Source organism: Mytilus trossulus, unplaced genomic scaffold (assembly GCF_036588685.1).
Source record: "Mytilus trossulus isolate FHL-02 unplaced genomic scaffold, PNRI_Mtr1.1.1.hap1 h1tg000360l__unscaffolded, whole genome shotgun sequence".
NCBI classification, from domain to species: Eukaryota; Metazoa; Mollusca; class Bivalvia; order Mytilida; family Mytilidae; genus Mytilus; species Mytilus trossulus.
In genome coordinates, this window is record NW_026963338.1 from 92,537 (window position 1) to 118,259 (window position 25,723).

At 31.1% G+C, this 25,723-nt stretch overlaps 1 protein-coding gene across 2 annotated transcripts in view; it reads left to right on the top strand.

The window, feature by feature from the left end:
* Nucleotides 1–643: 643 nt before the first annotated feature.
* LOC134701878 (cyclic nucleotide-binding domain-containing protein 2-like) overlaps nucleotides 644–25,723 on the top strand; it is a 35,309-nt gene continuing 10,229 nt past the window's right edge. The window contains exons 1-7 of one of the 2 annotated variants that reach the window (XM_063562989.1): nucleotides 644–658; nucleotides 14,956–15,826; nucleotides 17,906–17,979; nucleotides 19,289–19,403; nucleotides 20,168–20,242; nucleotides 21,483–21,571; nucleotides 21,867–21,940. In XM_063562989.1, the coding sequence (XP_063419059.1) occupies nucleotides 15,200–15,826; nucleotides 17,906–17,979; nucleotides 19,289–19,403; nucleotides 20,168–20,242; nucleotides 21,483–21,571; nucleotides 21,867–21,940 (1,054 nt within the window). In that variant the 5' untranslated portion in view covers nucleotides 644–658; nucleotides 14,956–15,199. Of the gene's footprint in view, nucleotides 659–6,825; nucleotides 7,005–14,955; nucleotides 15,827–17,905; nucleotides 17,980–19,288; nucleotides 19,404–20,167; nucleotides 20,243–21,482; nucleotides 21,572–21,866; nucleotides 21,941–25,723 lie in introns of those variants that run through there. The other variant, XM_063562988.1, reaches the window with a different exon arrangement.

A 25,723-nucleotide genomic window follows, 5' to 3' on the forward strand; every position in this document is an offset into this window, starting at 1 on the left:
TACTTGTCACGTTATTTTAACTTTTAATTTTCGTTTTATATTTAGGATTTTCAGTTCCATTGTCATTCATTGAATAAGAACTATTAAAAACAGTCAATACTATATGGTTAATGTGTTAATCCGCTTTTTATCTTATGAACAAAAAACATTACATCGTGTAAATTGAATGCTTCATTATTGTTGTAAATTAATCCCTGGTAGTTTTTTTTTCTTATTTTGACAGCATACCTTAATTACCTAAATTATAAGTTAGACAATAATGTGTAATGTGTTATTTAGGAATATGATAAAGTACTACTGTTATTAAATAATGTCGCACGTTTTATTTATATATTTAAACTTACTTACTTACTGCCCTTGTGCGCCATTGACTCATAAAGCTCGTGACAATTCACATAGAATCCTCATTTATTTAACTAATGGATTTCAGCGCTAAAAGAAAATGAGCGACCAGAAATTTCAAACCGAAAATGTTCAATAATTCCTAGACTGGTACCTAATCTTTATCATTGGTTATCATGGTTATTGACAAACTTGACATATTTATATTTGAATATTTCAAAGGTATTCTGGATCTTTTACGGAGGTAACCAACCAAAAACAAATCCATCAACGTTTCAGAAAGCAATAGATGCAATTTGCAATGAAATAAGTATGGGTGAGTCTCAATAAGAAAACTTATTTAACACACATTGATATCTTACACTATGATCAGGTAAGTAACTTTCAAGACGATGATCAGGTAAGTAACTTTCAAGACGAGAACAAATAAAATTTAGCTAGCTGCGAACCATATTATTAATCATTATTATGAGTGCATACATATTAGATACGTTTCAGTCGGTTATATATACTTTGATACATTCGTTAGAGTAATCTTTAGCTGTATAATTAATTAATCAAAGAGCAGAATGCTCTGAGGGATACGATTGCCATAGTTTTCATTGACACATGTATAGCAGTTCTGCCAAATTTTCATTAAACAAATGCATGAGATTTGGCCAAAATTCAAAAGATCAAAGAGGAAAGAAATAGATCCAAGAATACTGTTGCAAAAAAAAGCATGAACATGCGCGAGTCTCAAGCATTTTTGGCCGGTAACCTTGGTACAGCTGGATAGTATTATTCTCTAAACTAATTCAATTGCACATGCAAATGTAACAATCTGAATAGTCACTCAACTAAAAGAATAGCCAATCCCCGTTACAAGTGTATGAGCCATGTACTTATTGTGTTTTATCGAATTATAGTTATCCTGTACCATTGTAAACTCGTACCATTAAAAAAAAACTTGTACCAATGCAAACTCGTACCATTGCTAACTCGTACCAACTTATTTAAATGCATTCAAATGGTGTTAAATGATGAATATACATGATATACGTTACTTTCACCCAAAACCTCTGAAGTCTGTAAAATGTATATAATTTGAAAGTACAATGACCAATTTGTAGCTTATGTTCCTTGTATATTAGATAGAAAATACTGTGGCAGATGTAGATTTAAGGTATATACAGTTTCACCCGAAGAAAATTTTTCATGAATAATTAAATCTTAGCAGTTAGTCAAAATGATTGCCAAAATTATTTTTACTGTCTATAAATAAATGTAACAATGAAATTTAACTGATTCCTGTTAAGCGGGTCCGCATTTTCCACGCAAAAAAAGCACATGGCTTTCAACAATTGTAAACATAGCATTCAATTTGTGATCATGGATTACAGCTTTAATTAACTTAAATTGGATATATACATATTCAACATGTTCAATTTTAATAAGGTACAGTTAAAGCAATGTTTTAACTTTCCTCTGGATTAAGTTCTACAGTGGCGGATCCAGAACTTTTCCTAAGGGGGAGCCCGCTGACTGACCTAAGAGGGGGCCCGCTCCAGTCATGCTTCAATGATTCCCTTTATTATCAACCAAATTTTTTCCACAAAAAAAGGGGGGGCTGGATCCGCCTATGTTCTAGTTTGAAAGATCAGTTAAAACATTAATGCTTTAAAACATTCTTTATTTTGTCTAAGTTTTCATTTAACTCCTGTGTAAAATTCAAGTAATTCAACTTTATTTCTATTAAGTTTACAAACAGAAACCCATAAAACATCATATTTTTTATATATTTTTCTGAATGTTACGACTTCCCAGTAATACAAGTTAACTTTTTTGGTTCCAATGCCGTGGTACGAGTTAACTTGCTTCCGTGTCTTATCACCGTAATTCTAGGAGGAACCCTAAACTGGACCCCTATTGTGTTCACTTATCGCTACACTGACCTTCGGTGCGAAGCTATATATAGAACGACGGACCAGTTTAGGAGGAACCCCATTTCTTACTCTTTAATTATTGAAGTTCCTTTGGGTCAGAGGGCATGACTCCTTTCCGTACACACTCCTCTGTTTACATTGAGATCGTTCTTAATATAATACGACGTTTACCGGCATTAACGAGTTAATTCTTCTTGACGAATACTTCGAAAAGGGAGACAACTCGAAACGATAACATGGAAGATTCCATTTCTGCTGAAGGGGTGTTATAGGTAATTTTTACGATGAAACATTATTTTAATTTAAATTATGCATGTGATTTAAAATTATGCAACAACAATAGCCCTCCATATGCAGACAGACATAGAAAGAATCCCATGAGTTTCAAATTAATCAATGAAGCGGGGAATCACTCAATCTGATACCCCTTGAAATCAGGAAAACTACACGCATGTGGGGTCTCACTAATTAGCGACAAAAAGCGTCAAGAAGCGACAAGAAGAAAAATAATAAGTGACAAAAAGCAACAAGAAGCTAATTAGCGACAAGAATACATTTTGTTATCACATACATTAAAATATTTTTAAGGATTATATTGAAAGATGAAGAAATAAAAAAAATTCGATGAAGAGATTGTGTACTTTTTATTATCATATTGATAGATGTAGAAATTAAACATGTGTAAGAGCAAAGGAAATGTAAACGCTATAAAATGAAAACAAAAACAAAGATTTGTCACCTTCCTTTTGAAGAATTTAATAAAACAAAAACATGAAATATTATTTCCTTCCTAACTGTACAATTAATTTTTCCTGATAGGACCAACATTAGCTGTGGCTTCACTCTAAGGTAATACACAATTAAGAGCAACAAATGAGATTAACTAGGTGCGTGTCCTTTGTTTTATTGCAACAATAACATCCATTAACACCTTCATCAATTACACGCACCAGAATATAAAATTATTGTACCGAATAGTGAACACCTGTTGAAAACTCAAGATTGTCATCAGTTTCCTTTAATCTTCAATCTATATGCATAAACATGATAAATATCGTTAAATGAGACAATACACTAAATAAAATGATGAAAAATATTCACATTTTAATTATGTTTTCCTCTTGTTTGATTTCAGTTCTTAATTTGTATTTCACAATTTGTGTATGTATTTTCTGGACAATTATGCACAAATAATGCATTTTGCAAGTTAATTATATATTGTACAAAAATGGTTTTAAAAACAAATAAAAAGACAAAATATACTTCCTGTGATACCTTATAAAATATCATGTAAATAAATGTAGCCATTGAATTAGATTTACAAGTTTCATTTTCCCCCCTATCAAAATTAGCTTTCCTGTCGTTGAAATTGTTTTCTTGTGCATATTTTTTTAATATTTATTTTGAATAAGTAATATAAATTAAAAAAAATGTTTTCTTGTCGCTAAATAGTTTCTTGTTGCTAATATTATTCTTCTTGTCGCTTCTTGACGCTTTTTGTCTCTACAATTCTTTTTGTCTCTAATTAGTGAGACCACGCATGGACATTAATACATAAACAAACCGCGACTTGCGATTTGGAACAAGAACGTTTATTAAATGATGAATGGTTCTCCATTTCTTTATGAGAGTACAGTATCAAATATCAGTTTCATAACGGTAAAATATAGAAATACTCCACTTCAGTTCTTGTGACAGAAATAGAATTATCGATCGGCTTTCAGAGAACTCTCGCAAGTTATCAAAATTTGGGAATTCCCTCTGACGTGTTTCTAAATTTATAAAAACACTAAATATAAATACTGTTTAATTCTGATTTTCCGTATTGTTAAAAACACGCATATAAGTCAAGGAAAATATCACACATGAAGATTATGAGTAAAACATTACAGGAAAGTTGTTTATGTTCAATTGTTTTGCTTGTTTTTACCTTTTAAAGCAAGACAATAATAAGAATCTGAGATGTTGCCGAATGTTTAGAATAAAACGAATGACGTGAGGGAGTGTGTCATAGGGTCAATGGTAAAAGTCTACAGATTGCTTGACAGCAATCGTATCCCAATTATATACCATTTTGTTTTACTCGTGTGATATTTTGTTTATGTTTGAAACAGTTACGCCATTTATTTATCATATTCTTAATAATATAAACTTGTTTCTCTAATTCTATGGAAATTTATCCCTTTCCGGACCCATTGTATAAAAGAATTTAATCAACGTGTGGTTGCTGGTGATCTCAAAAGATCATTGGATGCTTTTTAGTGTCATGACCATTTTAGCTAACTGGATGAATTAAGAAATAATTCCTTCATGTCATGCTCTATGCTCATTTTAACATGGGTAGGCATTATATTTTACGTTATTTTACGCCGAGGCGGCTCGGACTTTAAAATTGATAATTTAACTATCTCGATTAGATAAATCCGATAATCCACTGGTATCAATGTAAGAATCTATATTTTTTTAAGTATCTTCCCCTTTTAACGACACTGTTTGCCGTCCGTCGGTCCGTTTGTTTTTATATTTGATACGAAACTACTAACATGTGTCTTTTTGAGAAAATCCCAATATAAAAAATCATATTTGATTAAAAGTAAAATTTCCCAAAAAAAACTGAACTCCGAGGAAAATTCAAAAAGGAAGGTCACTAATCAAATGGCAAAATCAAAAGGTCAATACATCAGACGGATGTATATTCCTTGTTATCGGACATATACTGATAGAGGAGGTTGCAAGTGTCACAGATATTCTATATGCATTTTGGCTAGAGCTATATCAAGTTTACAAGATATCTAATATAGTTTATAAGCTATCTTATTTTAATTTTACAAGATATCCTATATAGTTTATAAGTATCTTATATAGTTTATATGATATCTGATCTCATAAAGGTTATAAGATATCTCATATAGTTTATACGTTATCTCATAAAGTTTATAAGATATCTCATAAAGTTAAAAGATATCTCATAAAGTTTACAAGCTATCTTAGTATATATTTTACAAGATATATTATATAGTTTATAAGATATCTTGTATAGTTAATAAGATATCTTATTTTAATTTTACAAGATATCCTATATAGTTTATAAGATATCTTAAATAGTTTATAAGATATATTAAATAGTTTATAAGATATCTCATAAAGGTTATAAGACATCTCATATAGTTTATAAGAAATCTCATAAAGTTTACAAACTATCTTTATATATATATTTTACAAGATATCTTTTAAAGTTTATAAGATATCTTATATAGTTTATAGCATATCTCATAAAGTTTACAAGCTATCTTAATATAATATTTTACAAGATATCTTATACAGTTTTTAAGATATCTCATAAAGTTTATAAGATAGCTCATAAAGTTGACAAGCTATCTTAATATGATATTTTACAAGATATCTTATATAGTTTTGCAGATATCTCATAAAGTTTACAAGATATCTTATATAGTTAACAAGATTTCTTATATAGTTTATAAGATATCTTGTATAGTTAACAAGATATATCATAAAGTTTATAAGATATATCTTATAGTTTTTTTTAAAGATATCTCATAAAGTTTACAAGATAACATATCTAGTTAATAAGATATCGCATATTATTTTCTGTATAAGATATCTTAATATAATTATTTATAAGATATCTTATAAACTTTAGTAGAGATCTTTTAAATTATATTAGATGTCTTATCATAAACAGATTATATAACTTAAAGATATCTTTCAAAAAACAGATTATATAAGATATCTTATAAAAACTGATGATATAAGATATCTTATAAAAACTGATGATATAAGATATCTTATAAAAACTGATGATATAAGATATCTTATAAAAACTGATGATATAAGATATCTTATAAAAACAGATGATATAAGATATCTTATAAAAACTGATGATATAAGATATCTTATAAAAACTGATGATATAAGAAATCTTATAAAAACTGATTATATAAAATATCTTATGAAAACTGATTATATAAAATATCTTGTATTTTATATGAGACATCTTTTGTATAGCATATAAGATATCTCATATATAGTTACATATAAATGAAGTCCCAACTGCATGTAGTATCAATTAACACTTGATATTGTCCCTAATTTTTAACCAGATCGTTTTTCTCTTGACACATTTCATATAAAGGTTAAAAATGTTTGACCTTCTCAAACTGAAATAAATACTCCTAAACATAACCAAGTTGAACCATCAAACAGAGATCACAAGTAAATACTACAGAAAGCAAACAAATCTAGCTTAATAAACTTATACACATGTAAATTAAAAGGGCAAATCTTTAAAACACCCACTTATAGCTCAATACCAATTAATGTATTAATTTCAACATAAGAAAGTACTTTTCATAAAGTGACAAGTTCTGATATGTAACAATGAATGCAAAAATTCAAATTTTCAGTTTTAAAGTTACTTCAATTAATTTTTCGTATTTACACAATAAATCCTAAACGTTTGAGTGCCATTATTTGTATTTGCTTAGTATTGGTTGTTCAAATTTGAGGAAATTTAAACAAATCTTAAGTTATCCATTTTAAGCTGAAGAATCAAAAGTCCAGTAGGTGTACGGAATACACAATTTTTTTTTCACGTAGGATATCATAACCCTATGATCATTTAATCCTTTTTATTATGGATATATGAAATTTTGACATTTAAATTTGTTTATAGTGATGAAAAGTTATAATTGGATAAAACGTCCATTTCTCTAACGGGTAAGTTTTACATGGATATATATGTATATAACTGTTTTGTTTTCTGTTTTTTTTTTTGTGTATAAATTTCAAGATTGTGATAGTTTTATAATAGATTGATATGATTCATTTTACAGCGTGATCATACTGATGAAGGATATCTGTTATCCTGAATATTTAACATTTGTTCATTCTATTGTTATTTTGGTGATGTTGTACCCTTTGAGACTGGTTATATACTATATTTTGTAGTGTACTGTGTCATAATTATATAGTCCATCGCCCTGTAAGATTTATCGCTGGCTATTATTCAGTCATTTGATATGTAATAATATATATATTATTTCAAAATCTACAAGAAATATAATTAAGTAAGATTACTGTACACCATATATACTGGTGTACCCATCCCGAGTCAAGAGGCTTTAATTTAGTGGTTGTTTTTGTTGCTATCTGTCATATCTGTTTTTTTCTTTTATTGTTTTATCATGAATTAGGCCATATGTTTTCAGATTGAATTGTTTCGTGTATGGGCTTTTTTTAATGACATGCTTACATGCAGTATTGGTTTTACTCATTGTCCATTGTTGACAGTGTCGCTTATACATGTATCATCATCTTTTTGTCTCTGGTGGATAGTTGTGTTATTGACAATCCTACCGCATCTCCTTATTTTTATATTACCAAAAACAAAAACAAAAATTACTGAAGGAAATTTGAATTGTGGACATTTGTTATTTTTTTTCAGCACTTTTCTTGACTTTTGGCGATAGAGTGCTTGACAAATTGAATTACATCCTTTTTTTTTTTATATCGTTGAAGCAAGGATTTGTAGACTCCTCATGTTGTTTTATAAAAAGTTTTTTAATGATATCTATCCTTGTTGGAATTAGATGATTCAGATGTATATTTCAAAACCAACTAAATCAACTTTAAGCAGGGGCAGATCCAGCCATTTAAAAAGGGGGAGGGGGTTCCTACACATGTTGTCGAATAAGGGGTCCTAAACCTTGGAACCCACCCCTTTGGATCCGTCTCTGTAAAGATTAGCCAGCGATATACTCATGACACATTTCAGTGTATATAGCATGGCATTATTTCACATAAGCAGATTATTTTTTTGAGCTTGCTCTCGTTATAAATTTGAGCACTTTTTATATGGTTTAGTTTTTCTTATTTTTGTGTTGATAAGAAACATTTGATTATCTCTGCTTAATTTTTACGACCAGTTTTGCGCTGCAGTCATAAATGTACGTTGGATATTTTTCGATTTTTGAATTATAAAAAAAATTATCTAAATATGAATGGCCGTCTTTCGGTTTATCAAGGTACTGAAAAAATAGATTTGTGTTCGAAAAATTATGTTACAGCAGCTAATTTCCTATTACATGTAGGGTGAAACTTTGGTTAAATTGCTTGCTTTGTTTATCTATTGATAATTGTAATTGTGATATCTTTTAATCAAATGTCAATATAATATGTACAGTCTAGTTTAATATATAATGCCTATCTATATTGTTTGCAGATCCTGTCACAGAGATTATTTTCAAGAATATGTTACAGCTTTTTCCATAGTTTGTTTTGTCTGGCTAGCATAATGAAAAGTGCTGTAACATATTCTTGAAAATGATCTTCCTGATACCATTGCAGTATTATATTTCATGAAACATGTTCATCTCTTTTTCTCTGAAAAATTATAGTTTTGTGGCTATTCAAAGAAATAACAATATTGCCTTGAATTCGTCGTTTAAAGTATATTATAAAGTCTTTTGGTAGTAACTATTTACTTTTAAAGTCTTTCGTCAAACAGATTTTTGTTCAAATATTTCATGTACATAAAGCAAATAAAATAAATATAAGACGTGAATCAATGTTGACTTGAATGTCCAGTTTTACTGGACAATAGTTTGAAAAGGATATTTAATTTAGTGCGAGTCTATTAACATTGAGCAATCATACACCGAATTTGTCATAATTGCGTTCCAATTGACATAATATAAAAGGGGTCACAGTTACCAACGAACGGCAATGATGAAAAACAAAATGTATTTCCTGCAATGAGTATTTCATTGTAAAGGTTAGAATAATGCCTGTTTACTTTCACATCCTTTGAAAAGACGGTGTAAAGATAAGTTCATGTCCTGCGAACTTGTATTTGACCAATATTTGATTTTACGTATATACTATATATTTTGTATGTAAAATCAATCGAAATTATTGAAAAATGGCATATTATTGATAGTACATATAAAATAGAAAAGATGAAAACTTTTAACTTAAGATGATTTGGATGGGGGTTCTGTGTTTTCACATTATTTGTACAACTCTGCTTACTGATGCCATATTTTGGAATTTCCGTGACCTAAATGGTTCGCGAAAATTAATATTTTTTATATATAGTATAGTAACTATGACTGGATACAGTAGTACCGAAGGGGTGGATCCAGTCATTTTAAAATGGGATTTCCCAACCCAGAGTAAAGGGGGTGGGGGTCTAACTATATGCTCCAATAAAGGGGATCCGCCACTGGTACCTATCAATTTAGGTTTTAATATGCAAGCTTTTAAATTAAAAACACTACGGTTAGTCTATGTACAGCTTGTATTTACGCATATTATATATTGTTTGTTTTAAAATTACACACTTCCGATGTAAAGTGGCAATTGTTAAACTGTTTGTTAAATAGTATTCTTACGATGAGGAACTGCTATGAATTCAATATTTCGAGAGAAAAACATAGCAAAAACAATGATCTCTGCAGTACTTATTATACATGTACGTTAAAAGTACGCCTTTCCGAAATATATTTGTCCATTTACCAGAATACACAGACTACATCTAATTAAACACTATCTATACTAAGTCTTGTTCACCCACAGATCAATAGAAACATTGCTGTATGTTAAAAACACTTTTAATGAAAGGCACGTGGTGAGGTGTTTTGCGCAAATAAAAATGGTTTGAACCCCTCCATCCATGTTGTTTCTGTACCAGGTTCTAATTTCTTGGTCGTTGCTGTTCGTTGTTTTTCTTCTATCTACGGTAAAGGTATTTGAGCTGAGCCGGTTCTTTCTATGATACTTTTAAATAATCTAGATTTTCATTTTGATATTAAGTAACATAGGCGGATCCAGGAGGGGGCGACCCCCCCCTTTTCGTGTCAAAAAATTGCTTGATTATATATGGAATCACTGAAGCATGACTGGAGTCCCGACCCATTTATGAAAAGTTCTAGATCCGCCACTGAGTAATACGTTCTTTATCACCACAACTGCGTAAGAACAAGTACCCTTCAATATATATTTTACTAATTCAACACAATAAGTATTGTGTTTACATGTCAAAAAATACTTGGACTCGATTTTTGCACCTGTGACCATTTTCTATTTACGGCAGCAATAAATGATAAGTACTCGACTATAACATACCCAAGTAAATAAATACAAGTCAAAATCTGTTTAAATCATATACGTGATACATCAAATCAAAAGATTTTGTAAATACGGTTATATAATCTGAAATAAATAGGGAGTTAATATTGACACGAGGACTACGGATTTACTTATTTAATTATCATTGTTTCTCAGATAAAGATAAGTGTTTATTGGTATATAGTACAGAATATCAGGCAGGTTTGAGTGATATATATGTTGAGATATATATGACATAGGCCAAAGAAGATAGTTTGAGTGTTTACTGGCATCAGACGTGCTCCATTTTTTTTTAACCATTCTCTCTATATAAAGAAAAGAAGATGTGGTATGATTGCCTAAGAGACAACTCTCCACAAGAGACCAAAATGACACAGAAATTAACGACTATCTGTAAATTTTTTTAAATATTAATGTCTTCCTCAAAGTGAAGACGAAACAACAGACCGAAAGATGCCAATTTTTTTCAGCATGCATATATGAAGCAGTAAACAGATGTATATTTTTTGGCCTAATGAGACTTGAAACTCGGAGTCTTCTAAGCACTAAATATCAAGTATAATTTGTTATGCATATAAATTAATTCGTAGAAAGAACATCATAATATTTGACTACAACTAGTGTTAGAATTTATAGTATAATTGATTAATCCTTAGTCATGTTTTTGAAGTTTGAAACAATAAAAAAATATATTTGAAAACAAGATAATATTGCCGAGTATTGTAAAAGTGATTTTTTTTGCAATCCTGTCGAACTTTCTTTCTTAATGTTTTTTTTTCTACAATAATGATGTTAAAAAAATGTTGAGAATATTAAGACATGTATGCTGTACGATATGTTCTTCGTCTGCTTCGACAAAACAATAGTTATTTTGAGTGCCATTTGATGGATATTGTTTTAATCTTTTTCTATCTAAACATTGTTACATTTGAAGAAGTGTTGTCTGTTGTAATGCATATCTTTTACTACCGTGTTTTTAAACGCTTTAATATATTATTATGCGTGAAATAAAAAATGCGTTGAATTACATGGTTCATTTTTTTTAAATCAATAAACAAGGACTTATATAGTAAGACTTACTACATAGACCTTGCAATAAATATATTCAAAATAGATTAAATGTGATAAATATCTATCAATAAAGCAATCAGCCGCCCTCTGTGAACACGTGCTGGTTTTCATTTGAGGCAAAATGATAGTTTTTTTAATTTGAAACTTTTTGAATTGAATCAGCCCAGTTCGAACACGACAAAATTATGGTCAGTGATGTTTCTGAATTCAGTTTTTTATTATAATACTTTATACGCTATATTATCTAAATTCTGTGTATAATTTAAAATGTTGTAGGTATAAGAATTAATGTATGTAGATTTGATTGCCTTTTAAACTTTCGACTTATAAATTTATCGGGGTCAGAGACCGTTAGTAGTATACACGCAGTACGCTATCCATCGTCAGAAAATCTCCAGTAGTCCTAATACAAACATTTAATTTAACATGTCTGATCACGGGACAGTAAATAGTTAAAATATAAACAAATCGCTGTATTGAAGATTCATTGGTGGCCTTCGTATGGTTTCTGCTCTTTGGTCGGGTTGTTGTCTCTTTGACACATTCCCCATTTCATTCTTTGGTCGGGTTGTTGTCTATTTGACACGTTCTCCATTTCCATTCTTTGGTCGGGTTGTTGTCTCTTTGACACATTCCCCATTTCCATTCTTTGGTCGGATTCTTGTCTTTTTGACACATTTCCCAATTTCCATTCTTTGGTTGGGTTGTTGTCTATTTGACACATTCCCCATTTCCATTCTTTGGTCGAGTTTTTGTCTCTTTTACACATTCCCCATTTCATTCTTTGGTCGGGTTGTTGTCTATTTGACACGTTCCCCATTTCCATTCTTTGGTCGGGTTGTTGTCTCTTTGACACATTCCCCATTTCCATTCTTTGGTCGGGTTCTTGTCTCTTTGACACATTCCCCAATTTCCATTCTTTGGTTGGATTGCTGTCTCTTTGACACATTCCCCATTTCCATTCTTTGGTCGGGTTATTGTCTCTTTGACACATTCCCCCATTTCCATTCTTTGGTCGGGTTGTTGTCTCTTTGACACATTCCCCATTTCCATTCTTTGGTCGGGTTCTTGTCTCTTTGACACATTCCCCAATTCCCATTCTTTGGTTGGGGTGTTGTCTCTTTGACACATTCCCCATTTCCATTCTTTGGTCGGGTTCTTGTCTCTTTGACACATTCCACCATTTCTGTTCTTTGGTCGGGTTGTTGTCTCTTTGACACATTCCCCATTTGCATTCTCAACTTTTCAGTCATGATACTATATCTGTTTGTTGCATCTTTTGGAACGTTTTTGTTATGAAGAGCAGATAAAACATACAATGATCGATCAAGGAAAACAATATTTCATGCATTTCGTTCGTCCGAAAGACTTTTCTTGATACACCTCCCCTCCAACAGAAAAGCTCATATCCAAACATTTGAAGTTTAGAGATGTACAAGTACGTAGAGACGTTAGCAGGAGCCTTTGACCAGAAGGGATTACTAATATGCTTCAAAACATGCAAGCAATACACAAGAAAAAAATTAAACTAAAAAAATCAAGAATGTGTCTCTATTACACGGATGCCCCATCCGCACTACGAGTCATTTTCTATGTTCGGTGGACCGTGAGAATTGGGTAAAAACTTTAACTTTGCATTAAAATCAGAAAGATTATACCATAGGGAACATGTGTACTATGTGTCAAGTTGATTGGACTTCAACTTCATCAAAAACTACCTCGACCAAAAACTTTAATCTGAAGCGGGACATACGGACGAGCAAACGGACGCACAGACTAGAAAACATAATGCCCATAAATTGGGCATAAAAAAAGACATCTAGATAACATTTGTTTTTCTTCAATTAATTCTTTCATTTCAATGAGTTCCTCAAGTCAACGTTTCACCATACAAGGCTCAATGCCTTTCACATAGTAGTCAACTGCGTTTAGGGCATGTTACGTGTTATTGTTATCAGCAACGCAATATATAGGGGGTGATAGATGGTATTCGACCACAACACACGGCTCTCGATTCATATAAGGAAACATAGAAAAGAGGGCAGTACAAAAAACGTGGGTGTTGATTTTTCATACGAAATTCACGAAGCCAAATAAACCTTTCGTTTGTTATTTATAACCAGATAAAATTTATGATATGAAAAATCGCCGAAATCAAAATCAGTAAGCTAGTACTTAGCCTGTGTAAATAAAACACTTCTTTCGAAAATCTGTAAACAAAAATCATAGAAAAAAAATGTGAAAAATACTGTTTTTACAAATCTAGTTCGATAACTGAGGATGAATGAAAGTTAAGTACACATAAGTTATTATGTCAAACCCTCGGCAATGTGCAACTCACAGTGTGGCTATATATTATTCTTCAAATGTGTAAAGAGAAATGGTGATGATGAAGTGGTATTGTAAATAGAGGGAAAAACACCTAAAGTATCACTCTGACGTAAAGTAAAGGAAAATATCCCACGCCCATAGGAAAATTGGTTAATTTTATCCCAAAAGCAATGAATTTGAAATAAAAAAATCTGAATAAAATGTTGTAATAAATACATTAAAATGTCAGTTTTTTTATATAAAATATCTATAGAATTTTGTTTTTATTGATATTAAATCTTATAAAGTGATTTAAATATAATGCTACAATTGTACTAAATATAGACTTTACCTAAAAGGTTCATTAAAGAATTAATAGGTTTAAAATCTTCTGGTTTTATACGTATTTTGATATTGAAATTTGTAAAACTAATTGACAATGTTAATGGGAGTACTGTCTGTAAACTTTTGTTACTCTACACCATGGGGTTATATCTAAATCTCTCAAAGTTAATTTAATTTCACTGTCAATTCATTATAAAAGTCAAATACTTAGAGATAATAAAATGTTGAATTGCAGAATTAGGTCTTTACAAATCATAAAAGAATTTGATAAATCAACGGCGTCGACAGATACAGACCGGAAACGCGTTGCTCCCTTTTAACATGTTTAAAGCATCTCAAAGTTTAGTATTTTATGTTTTGTATTGATCAAAACATAAAGACACTTGAAACCCGTGTTTTACATCAACTTTCAATAAACTCACTGATCAAACAGGGTAGATGGATTTATAGATCAATTTCAGATCACTTTATTTACTACGGTTGCCTATCACATGGTGTAAAGAGAAAGATATAGTCAGTTAAGAATATACACTTTACATGGTCTAAGTGGGCTGTAAAGGATAATGATTTACAATATGACCACTTGGCTCAGGTGTGTAAAAGCTTTTTAGAAAGTTTTTCTCTTTCACCGTTGTTACCTATTATAGGTTACTAACTAGTTAGAGAAAAATGCATGTCACTTAATGGCATGTGTAAGTGTACCTCTTAAATGGGATCGGAATTGACATGCGATTATATGGAAACTTATTTGCTTTGCAATTCAGATAACACATCAATTGAACGATTATGGATTGATAATTTCTTTTATTTGTAGAAATCTTCTGTTGAGAAAAATCAACCACACGAGGCAATTATATTTTTTCTAACCGAAGGCAGATAAATACCCGTATTCGCAGCAACATGCAGAACGTTTCCAAATTAATTATGAAGTTCAAGCGTAACAATGACGTAACGTCACAATAACGGTACTTCACGACGGCAAACGAGAAAATCATGGATCAGAATTAAACAACTGCAGAAAAAATTCTTTGAACTGGTATGCGTGTTTTATAACAATTATGGAAGGTGACACAACAAAGAAAAACGCCGATCCTCCAGAAACGGATCTTGATTATTATTCTAGACCCGAAAATTATGAAGGAAGTAATTTAACAAATATAAAACGGTTTAATTTTGCGAAACAAAAGGAAGACAAGGCAAAACTTGATGCGTTAAAGGGTAAGAAAAAGAAGAAAGATGGTTTTGACCTTTTTAAAAGGTACCGTCATATTTTAAAAGGATATTTAGATGCTGACATCGAGCCAGATGAACCCGATACAAGCGACGATGAAGGGGAGGAATCTAGTTCCAAAAAAATCAAATTCATCGCGGAGGAAGATTCCAAGTCTGAAAAATCGGATATTGAAAAACCAAAAACAAGTGAATCGACTAAAAAGGAAGAAAAACTGGAAATAAAGTTGGAAAGTTTTGATTCATGTGAAATACCAATAAATACTCCCGATACGCCGACGGACTCCGGATACCGTACTGGCACTGGGACAATAGGGAAGGAACGTTCACTATCTGTTACGCCAGTGGATATAAGTGGAAGCCAGTCATGTATTGGTGGTAGGAAAAGTGCATCTGGTAGATCTTCAGTGTCATTGAAGGGAAACCTGTTATCCAGGGAGCTTAGAGCTAGACAGGTACGTACGAATTATCCCAATATTAATATATTCTCGTGTCAACAATGTTAAATAATATGCGAAATAGATAACACTTCGCTTCATGTTTGCTCCTGTCCCAAGTCAGGAGCCTGTGGCCTTTGATAGTCTTGTATGCTTTTTTTAATTGTAGTTCATTTTTATTTTATTATATGGAGTTTTGTATGACGTCCATTATCACTGAACTAGTACGCAGTACCTCCGGATGCGGGAATTTATTGCTACATTGAAAACCAATATCTGATCTTTGGTCGGATTGCTGTATCTTTGACATATTCCCCATTTCTGTTCTCAATTTAATTGAAAATGAAGTAAAAATTAAACAAACTGTACTCGATGGGTCAACTTGATTTTTCCCCTTCTGTATATCATTAAATTTCTATCAGTATGATTAATTGATTGTTGGTTGATTAACGTCCAGTGGCAAATATGTCTTGCAAGTATAGGACGAAAATATCAATTTGAATCTGAGAGACACATAAGCAAACACTTCCGCAACACAATGTTAAACAGACAATGTATCACTGACATCACATACGTCCGGTCTGGTGTTTTGTTAGATAATTTTCTGTATTGTTTCGATCTGATGATTTTTTAAAAAACTTATTTTATAGTTCTTATTTTGTGCTGTAACACTACTGTTACAGGTTAGGGGAGGGCTCAAAGTCAGGAACATAAAGTTCATATGTGTGTAATATTTGATTTCCGTAAATTGATTTGATACAAATTACAAGGCTTTAGCTTTTTCAATTGAAAACTTTCCTAATTTTTTTTTATATCGGAGCCATTTATACTCCAATCGACAAAAGTTGGTGCTGTTCTTTTTATAATTTAACACTGTTTCATTTCATAAAAGAGTTATTTGCTACACGCTGTTATTTACATTCTTAGTCCTACGAAAAAACATTTGAGCAATTTTAATATATATTTTCTCTCATGGCACCATAACATTTTTTAGTTTCAAAATATCAAAAGTAAATACTAGTATATAAGATTATAACCATTAAACGACACGATCGGTATTGAAATTATTCAATAGGACAAATTCTCCTATTTCATTCATTTAAAATTTTACTTTAATATATTAAGTACTTGATTTTTCTTATCATAACGTTATTGTGTCATCGAGGAATGACTAGTTATGACAATGCAGAAAAGATGATAATATTGTCTTTGTTAAAGGCATTCATATTTAAATCATAAATTGGAAACACAATTTGACGAAACAGAACAAACTGTCATTAATCTTTAATTAAATTAAACTCAAACACACGATACAATCTGTGCAACTGGAAAATTATGATAAAAGTTATTTAAAAACAATGAGAAAATTTTGTAAACGATCGGTTAACAAGAGCTGATCCAGGGTTCGAGGACAGAGTGTGGTGCAGTAGTCATGAGTGAAAATATCGGCAGTCGCAGGGTAGCGAATTTATTTTTGACCATTTATGCCAAAATTTTATATTTTGTTCGATTAAAAAGGGGATGTCAACCTCTAAACCGCCACTGACTTTTCATGCTTATTACCTATGTAAGCTTTAAGTTTTGAGCTTGCCATGCCCTTTATTTTGTTGCTCTTGATGATATTTCAATCGGTGACTCCTTTATATTGAAGAGAGTAACACATATAATTATATGCATGTCAAGTTGGTTCAATATTCAATAATCAAAATTCAATTTTTTAAATTATTTTTTAGCATTCATTTTCAACTTTCAACATTTGTATTCACATTCAACATTCAATTTTCAACATTCAACATTCAATGTTCAACATTCAACATTCAATGTTCAACATTCAACATTCGTTAATATTCAATATTCGTTTTCAAAATTTATGTTCAACATTCTATATTCGTGTTCCTCATTCAATAATCGTTTTTAACACGTAATATTTATATCTTCCTTTTATTTAGACATAAGAAGATGTGGTATGAGTGCCAATGAGACAGCTCTCCGTTTACATATATTTCAGAATGTAAGAATATTTGTAGAAAAAAATGTTTATTTCTTTAAACTTTTTGTGCAAGGTCACTAATATATTTATTTTCTTTTCCTTTTCAGGCTAAAGAAAATTGGAGAAAATATACACGATTCATCATTATGGTTCATAAACTCTCCTCAGCAGCGGGTCAAGGGTAAGATTTATATATTTACCTTTATGCTCAAAATCTTTCACCTTTTTTAAAAGTGATGTGGACTTAGGGACTATATAATAATCCTGTGGGTAATCAGGGCTTCGGAGAATATACCTTTTTTTTTTTTAGAAATTATGATTATCACCATTGCCGCTCGGTCTTTTTCTCTATTTTGATTAGAACATTTGTGAATATTTTCGGAAATTTTTATGGCAAACATAAATTGTGTCGACATTTTCCACGTTATTTTTCTTTCGTGATACATGAACTTTATTAGAATATTTTTAAAATCCCACCAAGAGGCTAATTATCGTGTTTAGGGGAAGAGATTTGTAAAACAAAATTTGCCACCAACAAAAATCTCGCGACGATATTTATATAATATATAATTTGGAAATTTGAGTTGAAAATTTGGATAAAAGGCATATTTCTCTTCGGGATTGGGGCCCAAATTTGGACCCAAAATGTGTGCCAAAACTATTTTCTTGTGATTGATGCATACTTTTGTGAATTTAGATATTTCCAAACATACCATGTATCACGATTACATTAAACAAATTTAAAGCAATTTAATGTAAATGACAATTAGTTATATTCGAATACACACAGTAGAATTATTCACATTAATAAGCATTTTAAAAGTACTAGTTGTATACACACACGAACATGTATAAGCTTCAGGATTATTTCACAAATGAATAAGTAAAGGTTCAGAATTATATAACAAAAATAGGAACATGCTTCAGGATTTCCCTACTAGTGATTATCAATTGTATGTATAGAAGGTAATGCTTTTAGTGCAGATCTTTCTTCTACAGGTCAACAATACAGTGCTTAAATATGCATGACTATCTATAATTAGCGTTGATGATGGTGAAACCGAACTTTGGATTGGGGTTCAGGGGTTGTTGTCACCGTTTTGACTTGTGAAAGGGGAACATTACATAGATTATGAGGTACTTGCTTCAGATGTACACAAATCTGTAGATAATAATTTTATTTTATTCCAAAGAAAGTGTAAAATGTATTATATCATATTGTTTGATTGTGAACATAACTTATATCATATCTATATATCATAAGTTAAGATATATATTATAAGGAGAGCCTAGGTGGTTCGGTGGTCTAGCGCGTCGGGCATAGTGCAAGGCGACTGATGTCTCGATATCTCAATAGCATGAGTTTCAACCCCGGCCAGGGAAGAATATAAAATTTCCTCAGATTTACAGATCTAACATTGTGGGGCTGATATTTAGACGAATTATATAAATCGACCTCACATAATTTTATATCATTTTAACTTTTACAGTGATACTGATATGGGTATGAAAACATTTACAGATATAGCAAGTGAGGCAGAATCGTCAGCTTTAAAGAGTTCAGGTCTTTCATTTGATCCTAACTACTTTAAAGCTAAAAAAGAGGTTTGTTAAATATTAATAACTGATAACCCACATTTATTACTACAGAAAGAACTTGATAAGGAAAATCGTTCAGCTTTTATTGTACTTTTATAAATTGAAAATCTATAAGTAGTTCAATTGCTTTTGTAATGTTTGTATTAATTTATTATTATAAATTGCAAAATAAATACATATAAAATTCTTGTTTTTATAGAACAAGTATTTATCCTTTATATTTATATGAATTAACATTATTTCGAATGGTTAATGTTTTTGATGAATGTGAACTAAAATGTTTTGATTTAAAGGCAGGTCCAAAACAATGCATTTAAAGAAGCATCGGAAACTCTAATTAACAAAACACGTACAAAGGTGCCAACTGTGGAGCAGGATTTTCTCATCCTCCCTGAGCATTTTGTATACTGTTTGTATATTTGCCATGGTGTTATCAGTATATTTACGACCTGAATTATCCCTAAATTATCTGTTTACTCTCTTTTTATAAATAACATAAATCAGCGACAAGTTGACATGAACAGGAACATTGAAAGTAGTTTAAAGAGAGACGCAATAACAACAATACCATCCATACATTAAACACTTAAAATACACTATAATGATTTGAAAGAGAAGAAATACCGTCACACCCAATATATACGGAAATTAAGTCAAACGCTGTAATAAAACAAAAATATATACAGCGTGCTCAAGTTTTGCTGGATCCCAATTTATCTGATTTTGTTAAAAGTTTCCTTATTCTAAATCAATTTAACTTTGTCTTATAGATAAATATCAGTAATGAAGTGAAAAATATTCTTAGTCTTCCATCAGATCAAAGATCTCCAGAACAAATCCAAACGGTAAGTAAAGTGTATTCTCAGTTTAACATCGGAAATAAACTCATCATAAATACAAGGATAGAAATTTTATATTTACGCCAGACACACGTTGCGTCTGCAAAGGACTCATCAGGGACACTCTGATAAAAATATCAAAAAGGTCAAATAAAGTACGAAGTGGAAGAGCATTGACGACCAAAAGTTCCTAAAAGTTTTGCTATATGCAGCTAAGGTAATCTATTCCTGAGGTAGAAAAGCCTAAGTAATTTTTTTAATTTTTTTTGAAACGTTGGAAGTTTCAATAATTCTCAACGATTTGTTTGTTAGTAGGTGAACAAGTTGGTTATGAATATGAGGCGATAAAAACAAAGATCAACACACTCTCTAACATCAAAATTTAAAAAAAACAAGCTTAAAAATTAGATACGCTAAGTCTGTCATTTTTTGTATAGTTAGATTCCTGAAATCCAATTTCATGCCTCGAACATTCAATTAGGCAGAACCAATTTCACTCTTTAAGCTCTTTAAGCCAATTTTGATAAAATATATAGCTTATTCGTTACCAATCATGTAAGATTTAAACCTTCAACTCCAATGGCAATAAATAAAATTTAACTATTTAATATATATTCTTTATTTGAATACAATCCGGAAATAATATGTATATTTTTGTACAAAACGGGGACAGCTATTGTAAGACCTTTTGTTTTGTGAGCCCATTATTTACCGATTTTTATAAATGACTGTCTTTTATATGTTGTGATGTTATATTTTGTTTCAGAAAAAGGAGAAGGTTTGGTACCATTAAAACGTTTAATCCCGCTGCAATTGCTTCCACCTGTTCTAATTCAGGAATTTGACGTACAGTGGTTGACTTGTCGTCTGTTTATGTGGTTCATCAGTTTTTCTCGTTTCTCGTTTTTTGTTTTTATATACATGTAGATTAGACCGTTGGTTTTCCCGTTTGAATGGTTTTACACTAGTAATTTTGGGCCCTTTATATCTAACTTGCTGTTCGGTGTGAGCCAAAGCTCCATGTTGAAGACCGTACCTTAACCTATAATGGTTTACTTGTATAAATCATTACATGGATGGAGAGTAGTCTCATTATAACACTCATACCACATCTTTCTATATCTATCTATGACAGAATGAAAAGTTATAATTGGAATTGTCTAAATTAGTTTTGCATGTAAACAATGCTAATTTTTAACAGGATTATCCTAAAAAGTTTATCAAAATAAAATATGCCTAATTTCAGGCAATGTTTGGACTACAAAGTCTTCGATCGTTTGCTGAATATCCACTTCATATGCAAGAAAAGCTGGCGTCAGTAGCCTGGTTCGAATTGTGAGTATCTATACACGTCTATTGCGCATTTACACCATAAATATCTCTTCAATATATTAAAATAAGGACAGCTTTTATAAATGATTCTTATATCATAAAATCAATTAATGAAAAAAGTTTAATGTTTATACTGACCAATGGGCAAGATTGTTAACTGTGTAAGACTACTTAATGTTACAAAATATGGTTTATAGGTTAAGCCTGAAATCCCTCCGTATTGATGGAATGGATTCGATGAATGAAAACAAAATTCATACATTAAAAATATTTGAACAAATGAATACATTTATTTCAGAGTACCACCAAAAAGGATTATAATTCGTCAGGGACATTTTGCAGAAAACTTTTATTTTATTCTTTCCGGACAAGGTAAGTAGCCAATAAAGCTATTGGCAGGTATCTGTTTAAACCGCGCATATTTTTAGGAAACCGATTACGAAGACACATAAGACGGAGGCTATCATGAGAGTGGACTTGCTGAACGTTAAAAAAAGTTTAACTGAAAGAAAATGTGCTCATAAAACTGCAAACACAATGTCGATATGAATAAATTAGTGGTCGGATGTTTAAATCAAAGATACCAGCATTTTCTTGTTATATGGAGAATACCGTTTTTGATGTGTGACCCATAGCTACAATTATGAATGAGTCTGGATTGAAATGACTGTTGGTGCATGAGTAGTAAAGTACACCTACTTAGTCGAAGCATACAATATATCTTTCCGTTTAGACTTCATGCATGCGATTTCATTAGAACTTGTTTTCTTTCAGTTTTTTATACAGCAAATGAAAGCAAATTTAAGTAGTATACCGCTGTTCAAAACTATTCAGTAAATCTATATTAAGCGAACACCTGTCTTGTCAGGTCACTCTTGTCCTACCAGGCTATTTTGATATATATGCATTTTGGACCTCAGTTCAAACCAACTCTTTTACAAAGATGAACAAGGACAGTATTGTTTGGTCCCGAGTTTGGCCCTTGTGTACGTGTTTGACTATTTTTCAAATGTAGAATTTAGAATTACAATACTTTGTTGTCGTCACATTTAAATATCTTCACATCGGTGTAAAGAAGTGAATGTTTTGTCATACTTCGTCTCCTCTGATCCATCCATGAAAGCAGACAATAGCAATATTTTAAAATAATTTCAACAGTATTATCAATAAATTCATTAATCATTAAAAAATGAAAAAAACGTATGCTAATACCTTTTAATCGTCAATACAAAGAACAATTGCATTATTTTAAATTGATAGTGTGTTTTGGATAGCAAGGTTTAATCCCTTTTTTTAAAGGAGTAGGTCCGTTAAGGACCGATTTTGGCCTCAAATTTCACGTTCATCTGACAAAAGATTTAGACCACTTTTAAACACTTAAGTGTCTATTTTATTTCAATCAATAAGTTTATGTGTAAGATTTAAACTGATTTAGTCATAAAAAACGCACAGATTCAAGCTGAAATATGAAAAATCTACCAAATATGCAGAGAAATATCATTTTTTACATGGTTTTTGTCAAAAATGAAAGTGGCCGCATCCGTGTTCATCCTCAACCTTTATATATGTTATGTATTTTCATAAAATACAGCTTACATTTCAATATTAAGGATGAACACGAATGCGGCAACTTTCGTTTTACACGAAAACCGTCTAAAATTAACCTAAAATGCTTGTATTGTGATGATTTTAGTAATTTAGCATGCCTTAATGGTCACTGGTATTAAAGAGATAATGGTAACTGCAATTACGATTATCCCAATATGGCGACGATAGATATAGGTAAAATCTTTACACTCATTTTTCTTACATGTAGCATGCTTTTGTCAATAGTTACTCAGCTGCATGGTTTATCTATACCATTACATCATATTTGAATCGTAACGGTGCACTGGAATTGTCTAAGCGCTGTGAAAATAGCCGTTGAAAAATTCGGGATGATAATCGTAACTCTATGGTATTTTTCTTCTTTGATAATCGTAATTTTCTTAATCGGATAATAGTAACTGAAACATAATAAATGTGTCTTTCAGCATTTCAATGGTATTTTGTGTGTTAAAAATGTAATTTAATACAAAAGTACGACTTATATGGCCAGCATGCAAATACAAAAATGTTCCTTGTTTAGTACCTTCAATATTTTTCTCTACAATATCTTCCATGCATATGTATGCAGCATATTTTTCATATACCGAGTATTTATGAATTTTTAATAAGTTTGTTTCTTATTTTGCGGAATATGGGTTATTCAATTATTCTCAATTTTGCAGTCATTCTTTGAATAAGTATTTCTTGTAAGAAAATTTAAAGCCACATCAATTTTATTTCTTGATTTTCGGGCTTTTGGCCAAACTATAAAAGAACACAAATCCATGTTTGTCAATGAACTCCACGTTACTTAATTTCATAATACACAAAGAATCCCATGTAGGGCCAATCTTTCTCTAATCTTATTTAAGAATTGAATGCTTCTTTTTGTAAACTTACTGGGGTGTAAAAGCGTTGACCGAAGTACATTTTGTATGAAGCGCGGAAGCGCTTCATTCTAAAAATGTACGCACGGTCAACGCTTTTACAACCCTATAAAGTTACAAAAAGAAGCATTCAATACTTATAATTACATTTTTTAGCTAGGATTATAAAAACACAATTTTCATGAAGTTAAATTTTTAAATTCACCTGTGCACTTTATTGTGGGACCTCGTGTCATCATGAATGAAATGTTATTGTCTCATGCAACTGCTTACGGAATAACATGTGATGTGCAATTAGCCAATCAGAATAACGTATTATAATGAAACATACATCTAATGTAATTATATAGCATTAAATGTTTTAAGGATGTCATATTATCATAATTCAGATTTAAATTTGATTTTTTTTTATAGTTTATACCTGAGATACTGAAATTCAAGTTCAGTGACAGTCATGAAGTAGCCAATATAAATAAGAAGATGTGGTATGTTTGCCAATGAGACAACTTTCCAGAAGAGACCGACAGGACTCATCATTAACAAATATAGGTATCGTACGGTCTTCAACAATGAACAAAGCCCATACCGCATATTCAGCTATAAGAGACTCCGAAATGACACTGTAAAACACAGTTTTCAAAGTTTTCCCTTGTTCATCATAGCTTTTAAGTTATGATATCATCCATGAAAAATGATCGAAGTGACATGAAAACTGTAGCCACTAATTTCTCGTCAAACGGTTTTTGACGAATACTAAATGTCTTTCCTACTTCGTTATGGCATAATAGGGTATGTTCTAGAATTAAATCACCGGGGGCAGAAATAGCACATATAACCACCTGCAATAAATGAATTTAAACAATATTAACTATATTTACTATTTACTTCAGAAATTAATTTTTGTTTACTGTCTTAATCAGAAATCTGATATAAGGTGACACATGCGTGTCGCCTGACAATTATTATCATGTATCATAATTTCCATCGCTCATTCACATATTTTGTGGCTTACCTAGTGTTTGGAAATTTCTGTAAATTAACAAAGTTCGTGTTTTCCCATTTCCAAATTTCTTGAAGCTTGTTCACCCTTCCAATTGTATGATATACTAGTATGTAGCTGTTTTCATAATTATATATGCATAAAAAGAAATGTCATAAGATGTTGGTACGTTTCGTAAATAATTCATCGCCATAATTTCATAATATGCTATCAGATTTACGTTTTTAGTGTCAATATTAATAAAACAGTTTCCAGTTACGATTATCTTTTTTATTTTTAGATACATAATTACGATTATCTTTTTTCCGAGTTACGATTATCATCCCGAATTTTTCAACGGCTATTTTCACAGCGATTAGACAATTCCAGTGCACCGTTACGATTCAAATATGATGAAATGGTATAGATAAACCTTGCAGCTGAGTAACTATTGACAAATACATGCTACATTTAAGAAAAACGAGTGTAAAGATTTTACCTATATCTACCGTCGCCATATTGGGATAATCGTAATTGCAGTTACTATTATCTCTTTAATACCAGTGATGGTGCTAGTACCCAATATATGTGCATTGTATTGTCAAAATCAGCCTAAATTTATGTAGTATAAGCATTCTACTGTCAAATGAATAACTAAAAGTTTACATTTTAACAATTTTTTAAAACTTCTATATTTTTACA